The sequence below is a fragment of the Apostichopus japonicus genome, chromosome 21 (genome assembly GCF_037975245.1).
Source record: "Apostichopus japonicus isolate 1M-3 chromosome 21, ASM3797524v1, whole genome shotgun sequence".
NCBI lineage: Eukaryota > Metazoa > Echinodermata > Holothuroidea > Aspidochirotida > Stichopodidae > Apostichopus > Apostichopus japonicus.
The window spans coordinates 13541157-13560272 of record NC_092581.1 but is presented as its reverse complement, the minus strand read 5'-3'; the positions used below and the strand labels follow the sequence as shown (position 1 = coordinate 13560272).

General features: G+C 36.5%; 2 protein-coding genes across 2 annotated transcripts; one reads left to right on the top strand and one right to left on the bottom strand.

Annotated features, from left to right (window-relative positions):
• Window positions 1–1307: 1307 nt before the first annotated feature.
• On the top strand, window positions 1308–8225 carry LOC139962966 (DNA-directed RNA polymerases I, II, and III subunit RPABC2-like). Its single transcript, XM_071963389.1, has 5 exons — window positions 1308–1395; window positions 2169–2229; window positions 3280–3419; window positions 3550–3621; window positions 4131–8225. Exons 1-5 carry the CDS (start codon window positions 1370–1372, stop codon window positions 4219–4221), a joined length of 390 nt encoding a protein of 129 aa, XP_071819490.1. The 5' UTR covers window positions 1308–1369; the 3' UTR covers window positions 4222–8225.
• On the bottom strand, window positions 7838–18761 carry LOC139962967 (c-Myc-binding protein-like). Its single transcript, XM_071963390.1, has 4 exons — window positions 18602–18761; window positions 15841–15962; window positions 13546–13675; window positions 7838–9916 (listed from the first exon to the last, which is right to left on the bottom strand). Exons 1-4 carry the CDS (start codon window positions 18614–18616, stop codon window positions 9869–9871), a joined length of 315 nt encoding a protein of 104 aa, XP_071819491.1. The 5' UTR covers window positions 18617–18761; the 3' UTR covers window positions 7838–9868.
• Window positions 18762–19116: the final 355 nt, after the last annotated feature.

Sequence of the window (19116 nt, the reverse complement as noted above, 5' to 3'; positions counted from 1 at the left end):
AGATGGCTATTCCGACTATTTGCGAAGGTTGATTCAATATACATTTACGATCAATGTTAGAATTCTAAACTAACATAAATCACAAAGTACCCAGCATTAGATATATATTAAGCCAATTAACAATTAAAACGATCGCTGTTTCGTGATTAGTTCTTTTCTAACTTCACGTCCGTATCACAATACATATTACGTTCGGCGCATCCTTGAAGAGGGGTAGCCTATATACGTACGTAGTAATTATTGTCACGTGATATGAATTACTATACTATAAACTCTGAGAATCAAGTAAAATTCAACTAATGTGATGGTACACGTTATACATTTATGCAAATTGGGCAGATTCCCGTAGAAACAGAATCTACACATGATTCTAGCCAAAGGCCGAGAAGCGACTGCTTTCGGCTGAAAATTAACCTTTGTTTGAAACATTGTATCTCTTTAATTCAGCGAAATGGAAGGTGTACGTATACGGAAAAAAATAAGCAGAAGATTTGTAATGGTATTATTATTCACAGTGGTTTGCGTTGGAAACGGGTCGTAGTTACAGAGTGGTATCGAATCCTGTTTAAGTAAAAAAACCTTCCTGTTTAGGGTAATGGCACCATCTGTTTAGGATAGTAGCATCTCTTGTTTAGGGTAGTAGTACCTCCTGTTAAGGTAGAAACACGTACCTCCTGGTTGGGATAGTAGCACCTTCTGTTTAGGGTAGTAACGCCACCTGAGGTCCCTTTGGCGTTCCATAGTACAACCCCCTGTTTAGGTACCGCACCACATTAAGAGTATAGTGTACATCCGCTCGAAAGGTTAACCATTGTCGGAGGAAAGAGCTAAAACTACCTAATATAATTATATAATATAATTAATAATTATCAGTCACCATCATTGTTTTTTCTGCCTTAATGTGAAAGAGCATAATTTAAAATACAGATGGTGTGAAAAAAGGGAGGGTTGAAGGTGATATAACCCATTTTAGAAAATTGTTGGTTAATTTTGATATTACTCCGAGCAAGCAGATGGAAGGGTTGGAGTTCAGTATGCTAAACTTGCTCCTCTTCTAGCTCAAAATCTAGACGGTCATGATATGGAAATTTGCAAGTGCCATGATATGGCAAGATGCCAGCTATCACGTGGCGGCTAGGATAAACCAGTTGAAAATTATCTATGCTATCTATGCTTTGGCAGGTCTTGAAAGTGATGAGTTTAGTGTTTAAGTCAATGGAACAATTAATTGTGATGAGATCTTTCGGGTAGCAACGCTACCTGTAATCCTTTTGGCGTTCCATACAGACGCGCATATCAATCAGAAACTCAGCCCAGCCTTGGAACTAACCTCAGCCCAGCCGTCACAGCCGTGTCACACGCGACCACAATGGCAGACGACGACGAATATAACAAGTGAGAGAACACTGTATTTGTTGTTCAAATTTGAATGAAAAACATATTTTGTCAATATCTTCGTTTTAAGTTAAAGTTTTTCTCTGTAGTTTTAATTCTTCGATCAAAAATTGCCAAGTAGGCCGCCTACTACTTTGTAACTGCATATTATCAGTACTCATACCGATTCCGCGATGCCTTAATTACTACCGCAGGCTTCAACAAGTACGTTGGCCAGGTACTCCAACTATAGTGATTGAATGATGTACATTCGACTTTGGTTTAAACTTCCATTGATCAATTTCCATTCAAAGTGAACATGAATTTAATATAGCAGCAGTTCTAAGACTAGAAAAGAATTAAAACAAAATGTTAAAACAATTCCTGTTGTAGGTTAAGTATTTCGACAGTACATAAAAGGAGGCTGTAGCAAGTGGTATTCAAACTGTCTTCATAACTTGCCCCATTCTAGAGTAACAAGTTTTGGTTTGAACGTACACCAAACTTCCAACCATACAGCAATACAATTTCATAGCTTGATATTAATTGTGTTTTGTTACAGGTGCTGAGGTCAAGATTAGTGATACATCTTCAATGAATACATGTTAGGATCCCTGACTGCAATATTCTGTGTCACTTAGGAGGCTTGTTGCCTTAACACTAGTTATTGTTTGGATGGCAGCCAATTTGACACTTAAATAGGAGACAGAAGGCTTTGTTGTTTGTAATCTAATATGCATTTCCATGGTGTTTTGACTAATAATACTTCCTCATTATTACTCTAATCTTTCCAGTTTCCAAGAAGATTTTGATGAAGATGAAGGAGATCAGTTAGAGGAACTTCAAGATGCAGAGGTAGGAGTGAAGACTACTAATCTGCTTATCAGAAGAGTGATTGGGGTTTCAAATCATTTGTTTGTGACTTTTCTTCACCCTTATCCCCTTTCCATACTGATCCACTTTTTATGATTGTAGCAGCTCCTTTCTAACCCACCTTTTAGTCTTTTGGATGGATTAATTTCAACCCAGTTTGTATTAATACACAGTCACCCATCCCAACTCAATTTGTAAAATGTGAACATTATTCAGCTTTATTTACTTTGTACCATTCTTTTCCAGTCTCCATCTTTTTAAATTAACCTTTCTCCCCCCCCCCCTTCCCCCAATAAAAAGTTTTGACAAGGTAGTATATACCCTAAGCATTTCATGATAAAAGATCTGAAAAGATGTTATGCATAATAAGTGGAATTTTATGCTAGAGCCTAGATATGTCAGTACTGTACATCAGGCCATGGTCAAGCATTTGCAATTGAAATTCAACAGAAATTCTCAAGGTTTGCAAATATTAAAACTTCTGTTGTGGCTTTAATGTAAACAAACTGACAAGACAATTTTGTACTGTAAGTCTTCCAATATTAGGTTTATAACGTCACTTTCATAAACTTTCTTAAAAATGACATGGTTCTACTTCTTCTTGTCTAAATATTTGTAACGTTTTGATGAGAGAGGGTTGTATCATGGCTCGCATGTTAAATTTATCATCTCACAGAGAGATTTCCAAGTCTCACATGCAGCAAAACTAAAAAAACTAAAATTATGTAAAGGACCGCAGATTAACATTAAACTTTGTTAAAATTATGGGTGTTATTTGACTGTAGAATGTTTTTGTAAAGGCTCTGGATATTTAAAGATAAAATAATATTGCAAGGTTTATACTGTACCTTTGGGAGGTTTGGTAGGTCTGTAATCGATTGATTTTGAAATGTTCTCTGTTTTCTTCGGTACATGGTGGACACGTTTTAATATCAAAAGGCAAGAGAAATGCATTATCATTTCCCAGTTTGCTAATACATATGATACCTATCTCCCAGCATTTGATTTCTGTGGGTTGTACCCAATTTCTAGGAGGATGACGTTAATGATGAGCATATTGAGGTACTGCCTGCCCCCACTGAAGGACAAAAGGTAACGGAGAGAATTACAACCAACTACATGACAAAGTATGAGAGGGCCAGAGTACTCGGGACCCGGGCACTACAGATAGCGTAAGTAAAACAGAAAGGCTCTTTGCCAACTAAATCTCATGCATTTTGCACTTTTTAGCATAATAGATGCTATTCTTACAAGCTTGATGAAACTTTTCCATTTTTAGTCAACGTCTTATTTTCATTGCAGCATGTGTGCACCAGTCATGGTAGAATTAGAAGGAGAAACAGATCCGCTCCAAATCGCTATGAAAGAACTCAAGTAAGTCATATTTCAACTCTGTGCAACAAAGTTTCTATTTAAGAGGGTGATTTGGGGTGGGGGATGGGATGGGGGGAAGGCAATAATCAAGCATACACTACAGAATTACTCATACTTGGACAAGGAGATGGTATTGCAAAGATAGATCTAGTTCTGTTCCAGTCAAACTTGTCTTTACTCTTTTCAAAATGATGAGAATAACTTTTCATTTTTCGCCATTTACTTGCTTCACCAAATGCAGTCTACTAATTTCTACTTTAGCATTGGTAATTTGACGGTCCCCAGTATTGCTTCAAAATATTCTAGACAGTCAAGTATTCAAACTTATATTTAAACTTCAAGCAGCATATTCCCTCTCCTTGTGAAATCTTATCGTCTTATTAGGGAACTTTTGGACCTCCCCTAACCACTCCCCACATAAAAGGAAACAGTTATGTTAGCAATACAGGTGACCTTTTAACTTAACTGACCTGGTGGTTTGCAATTATCTCTCCGTTGCTCTTTTGCAGGGCAAGAAAAATTCCCATGATCATCAGACGTTACTTACCTGATGGAAGCTACGAGGACTGGGGCGTGGATGAGCTAATCATTGATATTTAGCAGGTGATTTTCTCAGGTTACGGACAACGGTACATACTTGAAGTATTTCTGGAGTTATTCATAAAAACTTGTGGATGATGGATGACATTTTACTAAATGCTGTAACCCTCCTTCTATGACCTCTCTTTTGCACTAAATGTGCTTGGAGCTAGTAATGGCATAGTATTATCTTCTCATTGTGTGGATGTAATGGGAGCTAGCTCTCTCACATTTCTTATGGCTCCACAACTTGATACCTGTATTGATCTTTTTTACGATATATGAGAGATGCTAGACAGTTGAATAATTTGTAAAAGGGTGAGACATTCAGGTTAAACACTATGTGAGTCAATTCTTGCTGCTAGTCGGGTCTTGAATTTCAGGCTATTTACTGGCTAAATCGCCAGTGGATATTGCTGTTGGCCAGTAGAAACAAAAATGATAATGGCATGTTCTGCCAGTCGACTGACCTCATGGTAAGTCAGTCATCGGTCAAAGAATCGGCATGGTTTCAGTACGTAATACAAGCTCTGTATAACAGCTTATTGTCAGCAAATTATATATGGGCTGCTCTCAATATCCTGTACAGTAAAGTGATGTGTGTTTGAAACTGAAGAAAATACCAGAGAGAACGTCATGTTAGCCGGTTGACTTTTAAGGCAGCAGTTTTTAGCAAGTGCTAGCAACCTAGTAACATTTCCTCAATGTTGCAAGCTAGCTCTCAACCGTCAAAACACACTATTTGTTATACGCGGTTCAGACTTGCACTGGTTTGCTTAGGAAGTGAAGGAATTATCTGCCTTTTTAATGATTTGTGAAGGGATGAGGACTTCTAGGTCAAACATATTCTATTCAGTATATAAAATACTGCGTTGCTTTATATGCCTTTCTTATCTTCCACATGAAATTCGCTCACTTTGTCATGGAAATGTATTTCAATTTGTGTGTTGTAACCCTGTAACACTAATTAGACATGTACAGTAGTCCAGAGGGGGAAAGCGAGATGAAATTATTGCTTGCTCATAGTTCTAGTTTATAATCACAAAATAATGTTATACATTTCATCGAATGAAAGTTTGCTCATTTAAATTTCCATATTGGTCTCTGGTTCTTCTTTGTCAGTTAACTGGTGCTGTTTAATGGAAGTTTGCTTAAAGTAATACAAAGAATATCCTGGCATCATAGTCATGTGACGAATTAGCTCTCTAGGATAATGACATGTGCCTACTTTAAGTTAATGTCAATGATTGACTATATATGCCCCTTCCCCCTCCCAACCCCCTTCATATCAAAGTAACAATTTTTTTTTATACATTGGCATAATTTAACTAGTTTTGCCATTTGAATGTTAAATGTAACAGGCGTTGATCACGTCGATGCGCTTTTTTTCATCATTTTGTATTGTGATATGTTGTAAATACAGTGGAGTAGATTTTAAAAGCTGTGACTTTCATTTTTGGTGCATCTTGTATTGCACAACTCTCACAGGCCAGGTTAGAGTCTGGCCCTCCAATGGTTTCAACTCTGCATGCATTTGCTATGCACCCATTCCAAAGACTGGTCGATTTGTCAACATAAAAGAATAATACATACCCCAGAACCTGCTTTGCTGAAAACAAAATCATGGAAGGCGAAGGTTTGCCTCAAAGAAACAAGAATATACTGCACACCGATGTTCATAACTGTTTTTCTCGCTCATGAACATGCTGCAAATATGATGAGATTAGCTTTTAAAAAGTGCTGGTTGTATGAGCAAATATATGGTCTCCTACCATGCTCTTTTACAACCCCATATACATTTAGAAAATTCCAAACAGATGGATTATCCTAAAGTGCAGCCCATAGCCAAGTTTGTTCTAATTTTATGCAAATTTAAAGATATCTTTTGAAGTTATATATATATCTGTTTTCTTTGATGCTTTATGATACCAAACTCCCTGGACAATGTTCTTCATTTTCTTGACTAGTCCATTTTATATCATGGAAAAAGTGTCAAGTCTCAAATTTCCTTTTTGTAATTATTGCTAACATGGATGTCTGAGAGACTAACTGCTGAGAAACAAATGGGTTAATTTATCACTTGCTCGTTAACACTCATTTGGTAAAAGCCCTTCTAAGCAGCTGCATAATGCCAGGTGAGATTGGGTGAGCCCCAGAGCCTAAAAATAGAAAAAAAATCTATTTACACTGATCTTTGCTCTCAAAAGTGACAGGCTCAACATCAAGAAAAAGTGGGTTTGAATTTCATTACACAAGTGCTGCTTCTTTTACTTTAGGGCCCTATCTAATCCTTGCCCCCCCCCCCATCCCCTAAGTTCATTATTACACTACTGCTCCCATGTGACTTACTTTGATCAATGTGATCTACTTGAGAAGAACTTTTCAGTTTCGATACAATTGTTGACGTATGCACACAAAAAATAAGCTTATCAAAATGAGATCCCAACTTTGTTAGATCACTGGCTGGTGACTTGATGTTGGCTACGAAAGGGTGCATCATTGGTCCAAGGCAGAGAAAAGAGCACAATTCAAATCTTGGGTGCAGATATTGGAGAACTAATATCATTTAGGAGTATTCTCAGAAGAAATCAATAGGACTGGCTTTGTTTTAACAACTGATGTACAATTCATTTGCACCATCTGGACAAATCAGACATCTGGGGAACTCAGTAACATCATCTTCTACCTCCTAAATATCGACAAATATCATCAGAAAAGAAACTAGTTGAGGACTCAATAAGTAAACAAAATTTCTCTCCTTTGCAAAAAAGCAGGGTTTTATCTACACTCAGTATTTGTTTATAACAAAACAAGCAAAAAAAGAAAACCAGAAACAAATATAATATGTTGATTAGGTCTTTATCTTTCTTAACTTGTCAATTGTCAAAGGATGTAAAATACGTAAACATTCATGAACAAAGACGAACACATGAGGGCTATAGCATTTGTTACAGAAATCGAATGTTGTTTCTGATAACATAAGCACCACTAACATCCAAATAAAAGCCAAGAAGAAGAAGAAGGAAAAACAAAAGGAATGGCTGAAGTTGAAATTATGTCACGGTAACCACAAAAGTTTAATTGTACGGCAAACTAATAATTATTGCTTCTGATTACTTTAAGTAAGGCTCTGTATTTCCTCATGGAAGAAGTTATTTCCTTTAAAGAACAAACTTTTGTTGAGGTCTGGCATTTCTGACTACCTGATACTTTCTGTGTTGTAGCTTATTCCAGATATAACATAAAATGGTCACTCCATCCATCCATACATCATTGGAGGAAGTTGAACTAAAGACCAGGGTAAAGAACCATCCTACTACGAAAGCAAGGTAGTAATGTAGAGAAACTTGCAAAATACAAAGGGCTTTACAAAAGCAGTATGTTCTCTTCACATAGACATATTTGAGAGCAATCAGTCATTTCAGAGACATGTACCCTACTTCAAGGTCATCAGCTATAAGTTATTAAAAGTACTTTCCTAAGTACTTGTCAAATTATTCCCAGACGTTGAAGATGGTTAAAATAAACCAGTCTATATATCAGTGTGGGTAACTACTTTCAGGTTCCAGTATATAAACTTGTTAAATAAGTATGGGTGACCATTATCTGATTTTCTGGCATATTTTTTTTTTTGGGGGGGGGGGGCGGGTGATCATACCGATGACCTTCGCTGTAACTGTTACTCAACTATAAGCCAAGAAACAGATACAGATCATGGATGGTGTTTTCCATGCCTCCATCCATCTCCATAAATCTGTCTCAACAGTATCCTTCATAATCACTAACAAACAAGGAACACACCAACACGTTTTAGGGAGGACATCTTGAACTTTGTTCTTCTTCATTGAAATAGACTTGAATGAGAACATGATTTAGGTATCCTCTTCACCCCCCCCCCCCCCCCCGTCTTTTTTTGCTCCAATTGATCTTGTGACAACTTCGGTCAACTATGTTCTCTAGTAACGTATGATGGAATTTAGTAAATATCACAGAACAGAAATAGGAATTAAGCTCATACAGGAAATTTACAAAAAGTTATAAGTTGTCAAGTACCTTGTGTTTTGGAATCCAAGGGATATGTACCAATTGGCATAATGAGTGCAATAACTTCCTGAGAACAAACTTAACATACAGTGTGTTTGTCTACAACTACAAGTAGTTTTTTTGTGTTCTGAGCAAGTATAGGAAAGAAACCTTAAGATAAAGTGATCAATTCATCTTTATATAAAGTAGACTAGATACCTTTACTAGAGTAAAAAAAATATACAAGTAGCTTAAAAAATGTGCAAAGGATATCAAATTAATTGAACAATCTTTCCTAACTTTTTTTGGCTTCCATTGTTGAAATTATCACATATTTCTTATGTTTTCGTTCTTAAACAAGAGATATACTTAGTACACAACAAAATGTCTCTCAAAAATCGACCACCAATCTTTTGCGTTTCTCTCTATTAAATGTCTCTAGTCACCCCAACATTTATCAGCAATCAAGTAGCAAATAACACTGGGTACATAACCCAAAATTCTTCCAAAATAAACATACCTACCTAGTTGATCAAGATGCCAACGTCAGTCAAAACCTTGACTATTCATAATATATTTTTAACTCAGCCTTGCAAATGTTCTTTACTTCTTAACTTAGTTTTCAAAATTTAAGAGGAAACAGAAAAAAGGTTCTGCAGCTTCAATGTAAGCAAACATCTTCAATGTTCATGTCAATTGTTAACAAACATAAGCACAGACACAAGATGAACTACTCTTCATGTAAATTATGCTACAGAAGTGGTGGAAGCCGACGGTAGCAATTGGCCGTTGTCATATCAAGAAAGAAATTATAAACCTATAAAATATTTCAGGATTGGTTGAATGAGGAAAGTTTTTCAAGATCAGACGAAACCAAAATTGAGCTCGCTCTGTGTTTTTTACTTTCCATAATGCATAGATGGTGAAAGGTTATGATATGTTTTTTTGTTCCAGCTACTCTGATGTAAAAGCGCAAACCTGCTCATCCCAGAATCTGTGTTCTAGTGAATGGAAACGTGTGTTTACACAATAAGCGACATCAGAGACACCAACGTCATAGGACGTATGAAATACTTGTAGTTTGATGCCCACATTTACGTAAACTTCCGGTAAAGTTTGTCTCTTTCTGAAATTTGTCTTTGATTTGAATAATTCCCATTAAAAACAGTTTTACTGCGTAATAATACTCAGTCATCGTGAGTCATTTTTGTTTTCTTCCACAGTGTGGTGCTTCTGAACTAAAACGTAGTGTAACGTTGGACAAATTATCAAAACCGCCTCAACTGATTAAATTCTTCTTTTTTTACTTTTTTTTCTGTTTTACTCCACTCTCTTTCAAATCAGAATTGAATATTGATCTGAGGAACTGCCAGAACAGAACAAAAATGAACATATTGTTTACCTCTAAAAGTACCACCCTTGGGTTAATGTATACATGTCAATAATCTATAAATGGTTTAAAGAAGCATACATAGGCTTACACTAAAACTGTATGCCATAAAATAGCATCCTTGGAAAGACGACTGTTTTCAGGACAGGGCATGGAGACCATTTCTTTTTAAACAAATAAAAAGACATATTTACATCTGTGTTTGGAAAAGTTTATGAAAACGTAAGCTGTCCTTCTTGATATCTAGCTTCGAGTTCAGCTCTCTACAGCCTGCTCTCCTTCCTGTGGCTCTTGCTGTTGGATCTAAATTTGAAAAAAAGAATCATATAAAAACATATCTGATCATTTTCTGCGACCATATAATCATTCACATCCTTCACTTTGCAGGCCATCTGCTAAAACAATATCTAAGATGTTTATCTTCTTATACAGGAAGCGCTTATTGCTGCACAATAACTCTCTATTTATGGTGGTAATAGTTCCTCCGCCCTTGGAGACTATTTGAACTTATCGTAGTGTGTTTACTGTTAATAGACACACAGTTTATTCGGCAAAAACTATCACACAGGACATAACAGGAGATACATGCGTGTGTATACTGTACAGTGTTCACATGGAACAAAAATCAGTGTATGAGAATGGTGAAGTGTATGAACCCCAATGTAGTGTTAAATGTCACAGATACCATTTGTACTCGATCTACCCATAAAATGAAAACACCAACATAGGCTCATTTAGTATGTAAGTATATTTATTATGGTAAGTTTTCTCTCTTAGCTTTTATTATGTCAGGCAATATTTGGAGGACAAAAAGACAAGTTGTGTAGTTGAAAAAACAAAATAAATAAAACATTAGTTATAAAAGTATGGAAACCTTGGTAGGGTCTGCTGAGAATGGTTTGGATCAGACCATTTGATAACAATTGCTTTTGTGTTCATCAGATTGTATTAAAGGCACTTTGCCTTGGACCACATCACCTGAGTTGTCATAGTGCAGTTGGGGGATGTCCAGTAGGGCTGTGTCATTCCGGTTAATTCACTAACCGGTTAACCGTTTCTATTAACCGAACGGTTAACGTTTAAACGTAACCCGTGTTGTTGCCTCAAAATAAGAGCCGAAAATCAGAGTTATATAGCTCAGATTATAATTCCGAAAGAGCGCCACCACTTTGATGCGGAAGTACATTCTCAAAATAGCGCTGCAAGTATCGTTTTTTCGTAACGCGTATGTCAAGAATTTGGTTGTATTTGCTTAGTTTTGACGATCGTTGCATTGAAAAAGACGAATCGCGCGTTTTCATGAAGTTTTAAACAGATTTTTGTTTCTCTTTCAGTTCATCGGTAACTGTTACAGAGATATTTGAAGCAAATATTTCTTCGTTAATTGCGTAGCCCCTACTGTAATAGCGCAGGCATTGTATGGCAGTTATAAGCCTAATATTACTAGGCCTACTTAATATTGGCATTGAGTATTGAAGTTCGCGATCATATGGAGTGTTAGACTACAAGGCTTTCACCAGCTAGGCCAAGGTTAGGAAAGTCGGTTGTTAGGAAGCGATTACTACAGAAGTGTACGGTAGTGGGGCTAGGCCTACGCAATTACAAGTACAATAATGGGTCACAGATATATTGAATTTGTGCATTGTGGCGGGGTAGGCAGAGGGTAGAGGGGAAGTGTGGAAAACATTGTAAAATTTCCCGTGAACACCCTGTCGATTTCCCGCCGGAGTTCGCGCAGCAAACACAATTAGCACGCGTAGCATAATGGCGTGGGGTAGTCCCCCGGTGGGGTAATGTGGTGGAACCCCTTGTGGGGGTCCAGGGGTTAACGCCCCGGAAAATTTGGCGCGTCTGGCGATAAAATATTCGCAGCTGTGGATGCAAAATACTGACAACTTTTTTAATTTAAATTGTCCGAAACTGATGAAAATTTTGAAATGACAAGTTAGAGTAGCCATATTTTGTTATAAAATGAAAAGAGATCTATATGTCTTACAATCATTAAAAAGTTTAACTCATCCCCTGTCTAACACCTGTTGCTGTTGTTGTTAACAATTTTTTGGCATGTTGCCAAGGAACGTTTCATGGTCTAGAATTAATAAGGTCAGTCAGTAAAGGTTCGGTTAAGTTATGAGAATTGTTATCTTAGACGTTTAAGAAAAGTAGGTAAAATATGATCCCCGTAACAGCTAGGTAAGTAAAACAGGCAACTGACTCCTCCGCATGAAGAAGACAATCTATTCCACATGATACATGAAAGTAAACCTTGTAATCACATGTTTAAGGCCACTTGGCATGATTAACTAAATGCTTAATATTGTTTCCATGTTCTTGTAGAAAACGTAAACTTCGCAATATACAATTAGTTGTGTTTTTGTAGTTACGTGAGATCCGTAACCGACTAGGTGGTTAGGCTATTTGCTATACACTAAACTATGGTAGGATATTATTTTCTCCGTAATTTTGGAAATTCTAGAAAATACTTTTTCGCCGCTTAACACCAGATGTGTTCTTACGTTTTATTCAAAATTGGGTGTATTAGAGCCTTGTTTACATGACATTAGTTGCATTTAGCACGATATGCCAGTTTCGGGTGAATTTTTCGAAAGTTTTTGCTCGATCTTTCGTAAAATTTGAAAGGTGTACCAACTTACTTTTCGTACACAATTGGTTATTTCTCTACTGATTTTCAGAGTATTTTTTACAGTCAAGTGTATACGTTGTGCATTGAGTATAAACTTATCGCGCGCAAGAAAACGATGCAAGTGATTTCCAGCAGACAAATGTTTTCTTTGTGGGATTACTGCGTCTGTTGAATGGAATCCCGCACCTTAGAGGGAACACTGAACTGAAATTACATCATAATAAAGAAAACGTTTACTGCTTAAATACAATATAAATTTGAAAGGATTAGATGCAGACTCGCCACGTCGAACGGGGTAACAATAGGCGCTTCACGGGTCGCATACCGCTTGGTAATCCCTTCAATCGTACCGCCAATCTTAAAAATCTTTTGTATGGATGCGTGATAAAGTTTGCAATTGTTACGTGATTTTCGGCAATCAAATGTTGCGGTCTATTTCGGGAATAAAGTGATGTGAAGACGCGCCGTTGCGACTGCGTAATTGGCATTACAAAACGGTTAAACTTATACGATGTACGGCGGACGTTTATCCGGCCGTTCGGTCGGTTAACCGGTTAACCGTTTAACCGTTACAGCCCTAATGTCCAGTATAATTAGGTATTAACTGACACAAGATTGCTCACTAAATGACAGCACTTCCAGTGACTAATGGTAGGGTAAATGGGAAAGATTCACCAGCATGCAAGTAGGTTGTGTTGGGTAAGTGTTGACAGGTTATTATATCTATCAAGGAGCCCAAGCAGAGAGCCCTTATTAAATGATAATGAACAACTTGTAGCAATGAAAGGAAAACCCAATTTGTAAGAAATCTATTATCACAAGATTTTCAAATTTTGACATCTATTGGCATCTAGAGACTGTTGTTGACCGTTGCAAGCTACCATTCACAACAAAACTGTACATATGCAGTTTTGAGTCTCTGTTAACATTATCTAATTACAGGCATCATGTTTATGGAATCTTGTGGTAAAGACAAGTACTATTAACCTTTGACCAACACAAAGTAAAAAGACTAATGGACTCATATAAGTTTTTTAATGTAAGATGCACATGTATACTTATCGTTCCGGAAGAGCCTTATGTTAACCTCCAATGACCTTTGACCTCCACGACAAAGTTTTGGGCACTCACTATTGGGAAACCATATGTCCAGTGTCACATTGCTACTGTATCCCTGTGCTTAAGATCTATGCAAGCTAGGACGTGATAAATGAATACATATACAGACCAACTTGACGATACAGGTAACTATGTTGTAGGAATATAAATGAGAACAATGCATATTAACCTTTGACCTGAGTTCCTTGTTTTCGTCTTGAAGCTGTTCAACTTTCTGTTGGAGCTCGCTGACTTGTAACCTCAGTGCTTCTACATCTGCTGTGTCTGGGTTGGTATTGCTTAAATGCTGCTTTAGAAAGCTGAATGTCGAGGGTTAAGGGTCAAAAATAGTTTAATTTCAAAGGTCTGAGATGACAAAAAGAAAACAAATTTGAAAGAACTTAGTGGAGAGATTCAATGGCGATTGTCACAATGAACTTGATGGGACTGGAAGAATTAGGCAAAATTTGGTTAATCTTTGTAGAAAAATAATCATAAGTAAACATAAAGTTTAGTTACTGCCATATTAAAGAAGAAAGGGACAAAAACTGTTAACAGAAAGGAACCTCAACAATCATCATGAAGCTGTATTACATTTGAAACATTTCAGACCAACAGACTCACTTTCTCGGTAGTTTGAGACCATGCAGAAGCCACTTAACATGCGATACTTAGTTACTTAAGTTTTCACAATCTTCATAACAACAATGTCTCTTCAATTGAGATGGGGCAAATGTAAAAACAACCAGAAAGTGAAACATCTCTTTTGCTATTACAATTTTTATATATACTGTATATAAAGTTATGCTTGGTTTAGAGTGCATATTTCTATCACAAGAAATGAGGAGTAACACTTTCATTTTGAGAAGCACTTTGTAGTCATGATAAAGGGGTTCATCACAACATTTTGTTAAATTACTCCACAATAGCTTTGCATTCATCGAAATCATTGATTTACAGATTACAAAAGTAAAATTCATTTGACAGCAAGGTTAATTGAATCCCTCAAAGTCAAAGTAAAAATATCCTACAAAGGGTCTTGATGAAATTTTTATTTCCCTACGTCTAATGACAGCAGCAAGACAAAACATTATACAGTACTTCATTTTGACCATCAGCCAATTGTATTACAGTAGAATAAGGCAAATTTGTTCATGCTTGAGAAACAATTGAATTGAATTTATATATATATATATATATATATATATATATATATACATTAGTGTTTACACAGGTCCAAAAATCTGGAACCGGGTACCCGAGAGCCGTTACCTGTCGGGTATTCAGGTACCAGGAAAAAAATTGTTTACCCTCATGTGTCACGATTTTCAAGAAATTACATATTAGATCCTATAATAAATGAATTATTTTCTCTACTTACAATGTTTTCATGTTCAAAAACGTAGGTGTAAGATAAGGTATAAAACCTTCCTCAATAATTTCTATTTGCTAATGTTTCTTTCATTTACTTGTTAATAACTTCTACTAACATCGCACTCCCGCCCTGCTTATGCTCGCTCCACCTCTATTGGATCAGACCATATAACTATCCAATTTGGCTCTTAAACAGTTGTTACAACTACTATCTATTATGCAGGCCCAGGGTTCGCATTAGCCGCGAGATTGCGCGATACGCGAAATTTGATCGCATTTGGAATAAACGATTAGTAAAATGCCACTTGCTGTTATTATTTTTTAGTTGCCACTTGCTGTTATTATTTTTTAGTTATCCCGTCTATAATCCATAAACATCTCGTAAAATTCCTTGTCAGCCTTTCCTTCTATGAAATAAACGAATGAATAAATAATAATTTCTTCCACATGGTAGCCTAACACCACACTATGTCAATGAAAAATCTAGCTAAGCCTAACCATCTGTTTATTCGCTGAAATTGTGACGCAGTTATAAGATATCCATGGAATACTTTCGTAACACCACACTAAGTCAATGGGTAATCTGCCTAACCATCGGTTTGCAATAATTTAAAAAAAAAAAAATCACACTTTGCGTAGGATTCGGGTAATAAATTAGGAACCGGGTAGTATCGCGTCAGGCGTGTACCTTCGTTATTGCTGTTATCTTCGACCACATGGTAGCCTTACACCACACTAAGCCAATGGGAAATCTGCCTAATCGTCGGTTTGCCAATTTTTTTTTTTTAAATCACACTTTGAGTAGGATTTGGGTAATATGAACCGGGTAGTATCGCATCGGGCGGGTACCCGGATAACCCGTGCAAACACTAATATATATATATATTTAATATCATTAATATATATATATATATATATATACTGTATATATAAATATATAAATATATATATACATAGATACCTACATACACAAACAAACAAAAACTCCAATGAATACAAAAGGCCTATAGTACACAGCGATCCTGTTGTTGAGAATAGACAAGTGCATTAAATTCAACAAAACAAAAATTGACAAGTTTTTGTGTTGGTATGTTATATACTAAAAGGATACTCTAATGCATCATTAGGCTTCTCAGGTTCTTCATATAAGGCCACCAAGATCTTAGTCAATGCTTCAAGTACACCAGCTTTTTCCAGATACTTTCTAAATTCTTCTCTCTTTGAATCTGCGGGCTGGAAAAAAAGGACTAATTTGTTACTAACTACTCTTAAATCTTAATATTCCTGTATTGAAATGGAGAATTCTTTTTCAAAGATCATTGTTGGTTGGTTTCGCAAATATTTAAGCAAATGTGGCCTACAGTACTTTGGCAAGTATAGCAACCCTGACTGGTCAAGATTTAGATTAAAGTGGATGCTTCGATGTGAAGTGGAGAGCAGCACTTTAAACAGAGGTGCTTTTGTAACTTTTGGCTCATGTGAATGTTGAAAACAATCAAAAAGTCCACCACTAATATCTTCAAGTGGTTGCATGGATGCAGAGTGGGGAAACTTCAGCCAAAGCTATATATGGTTCCCACACTTTTAAACAAATGAAATTCCAGACTTTTTCAAGCCTAAAATAAGTCGTATGGACTATGAAGCCTACACACTACACTTCCCTCCTTTTTACATGGTCAAAATCGTAGTGAATCAGGAAGACATATCCTTATCACCAAACAAAATAGATGGTACCGGTAACATTTCCTGAAATTTCGATCAAACACCATTCACAGAACCACAGTTCGACTTTAGTCAATTTTTTTTAGAAAACTAGTTGCAAATGCTACTGATTGGTGGTCTAGGGCCTAAAACAATTATCCAAATATTCACTGTCTTGTGTAAACCAAAAAACTGACATAATATTTTGTGTGACTGAAATGAAGACTGGAACTTAAATTCAAACATTAGTTTAATCTATATTTGACAAATAACTGAAATTAGGTGATATCACATGATTTTGTCCGACAAAAAAGTAGCCAATAAATAACCCAACTTCTTATCGATATTAAAATACCATGACATAGTGTGGCCACTTGTTTATGCACTTTCTACCATATGCACTGGCTATGCACACAACTATAGAAATTACACACACCTCTGTGATTTCATCGACTAAGATTTCAGTTTCAGGGATTTAAATACTGTTATGGGTAGGAATAAAAACTAATCTGATAAATCAAGACAAAATAACTAGTACAGTAGTACAGTAATTGTAGTAACCTAATCGCAGAAGTCCAACTCTTATCATTCTTAGCCCTTAGCCAACCTACCATCAGAAGTTCATTCTAGCCTCATGTGAGGCCCTAGCAGGCCAAATCATTCTTTTTCTAGCATAGCATCAAGATTAGAACTTTCATTCCCAAATCAGGAACCATGTTGAATTTCTGACAAACCACAGGTATGATTCCAATTTGAATAGATGATAGCGATCAGCCATTTTTTGGCGATGTTAACTTTTGTTTTGCTATAGTATAGGCTACCTTTCCAGCTCATCGAATTTAAGATGACCTGGAGGGATTCACTCCTTAGTATGAAAACATGCCAACCATGGAGGGTCATGTGTTGTGCACCCAGGTGTTACTTACACATGTATAATTAACCAGTTGTCAGTTCGAAGAGATGAGCACTCCGTAGACAACAGAACGCCACTATGACAGGTACTTAGGAGAATAATTGCTAGGTTTGGATGATAACATTGTTAAGATTTATTTTCTGTCTCAAAACAATTTGATCTGTATAAACCCTGGCTACTGTCAGAGTCTTATCATATCATACACGGCTGTTTTACATGTATATATACATGCAAAAACGGCAAGGAGTCTTGTGTTGCTAAGGAGCAAAGAATCCTGTCATCTGCTTCTCGTGTCTGTGTAAATTAGTGTTATATTAATAGCTGCATGCGCTCCAGCTGCAGTTCAATTTTTTAAAAGAAAATGCTAAAAAAATTGCAATTTCGGAATTGAAAATTGCAGTAAACATTGAAAACATGTACCACTTAGCTAGATTACACTGTTCGCAGCTTCACAAGGAATATAATAGCTTGAGATCATCACATAATTGATCAAAGTTGTCCATCAAGGAAAATTACAAATCACTCAACTGTATGCATTTTTCATGTGTAGTTCTTCAGAAATATAATGATGTCAAAATATTTATTGATCTGCAGCCTACACAACGTACAATTGAGCAGAATCTGACCACATAATGTCCGCCGTGTCTTGATCATTCATACCTCAAAATTGACACATTGGTTGATAATCTAATGTATAAGTATACATCCATTGACTCTGGATGCTGTTTGCTATGCTCTGAGTCTCTAAGCCCAGACAGATCAGGTCCCAGAGAGTAGTGGTATTATGGTGAGGTAGTTTTGGTTATTTTTAGGGAGTAGGGTTTCAAAATGCCAAAAATACATCATGTGTGCAAAATTGGGCAGAGGGTGTTAAAAGCTATAAAAACCCACAATTTGATCAGCACATACCTGTAATGGATTAAAACAGTATTGAGAACTTTTCCTTATGCCTAGGCCTATGCCAGAATTAAATTCCCATCGCAGATGGAAACCAGTCTTGGCAAGTCTGTTTGATATTATCTTGTTAAGTTTATCCAATCTATTCCATGTACTGTAGCCTACTGTAGGTCAGGCTGTATGAAATTGAAGTTTTGCATTACAAATTCATGCTCGTTAGCCTAACGTTTAAAACAAACTCCACCCTGGCAGCCTAAGCTCCAAGCTCATGTCATAACAAGAATACTTCAAACATGACACCAATTAACAATTTAGGTTCAACATAAAAAGACATTATGAATACAGATAGAATATTCCTCACCCGAAAAGATGCCATTTTATTCTTTGTAAAGGTATTACAATGGTTTCGAGAACTAGGAAGGAACTTTAACCGGCGTTCACACCAAAACCACTGAACGTTATTTTAGTTCAGTGACTATAAAACACAAGAACAGGTTGCTAGATGCGCAGACTGCTTGCGCAGATAAACAAAGTCTGTCAAGACTGCATTGCCTTGTTCACGATCTGCGAAATAAATGTACTGAAATACAGAGGGATGATAGTTTCTAACTATGGGAGAGTCAAAATTGGGACAATGAAATGGAAGAAAGAACGGGATAAGGAAGGGTTTGTAAACCAGCTCATTTTATAAGCACGGAATCGAGTAAGTATATGATAATATTGGTGACGTTTTAGACGATTTGTACTGTCGCGAACTATATGATGACTTCGTAAAACTCGTTTGCATTATTGTTCAAACCTTAGAAGGCCGATGAATATCAAGTCCAAGAAAGGATATATATTTCTAACTATTGTGGCAAGGTCTTGTACAAAACT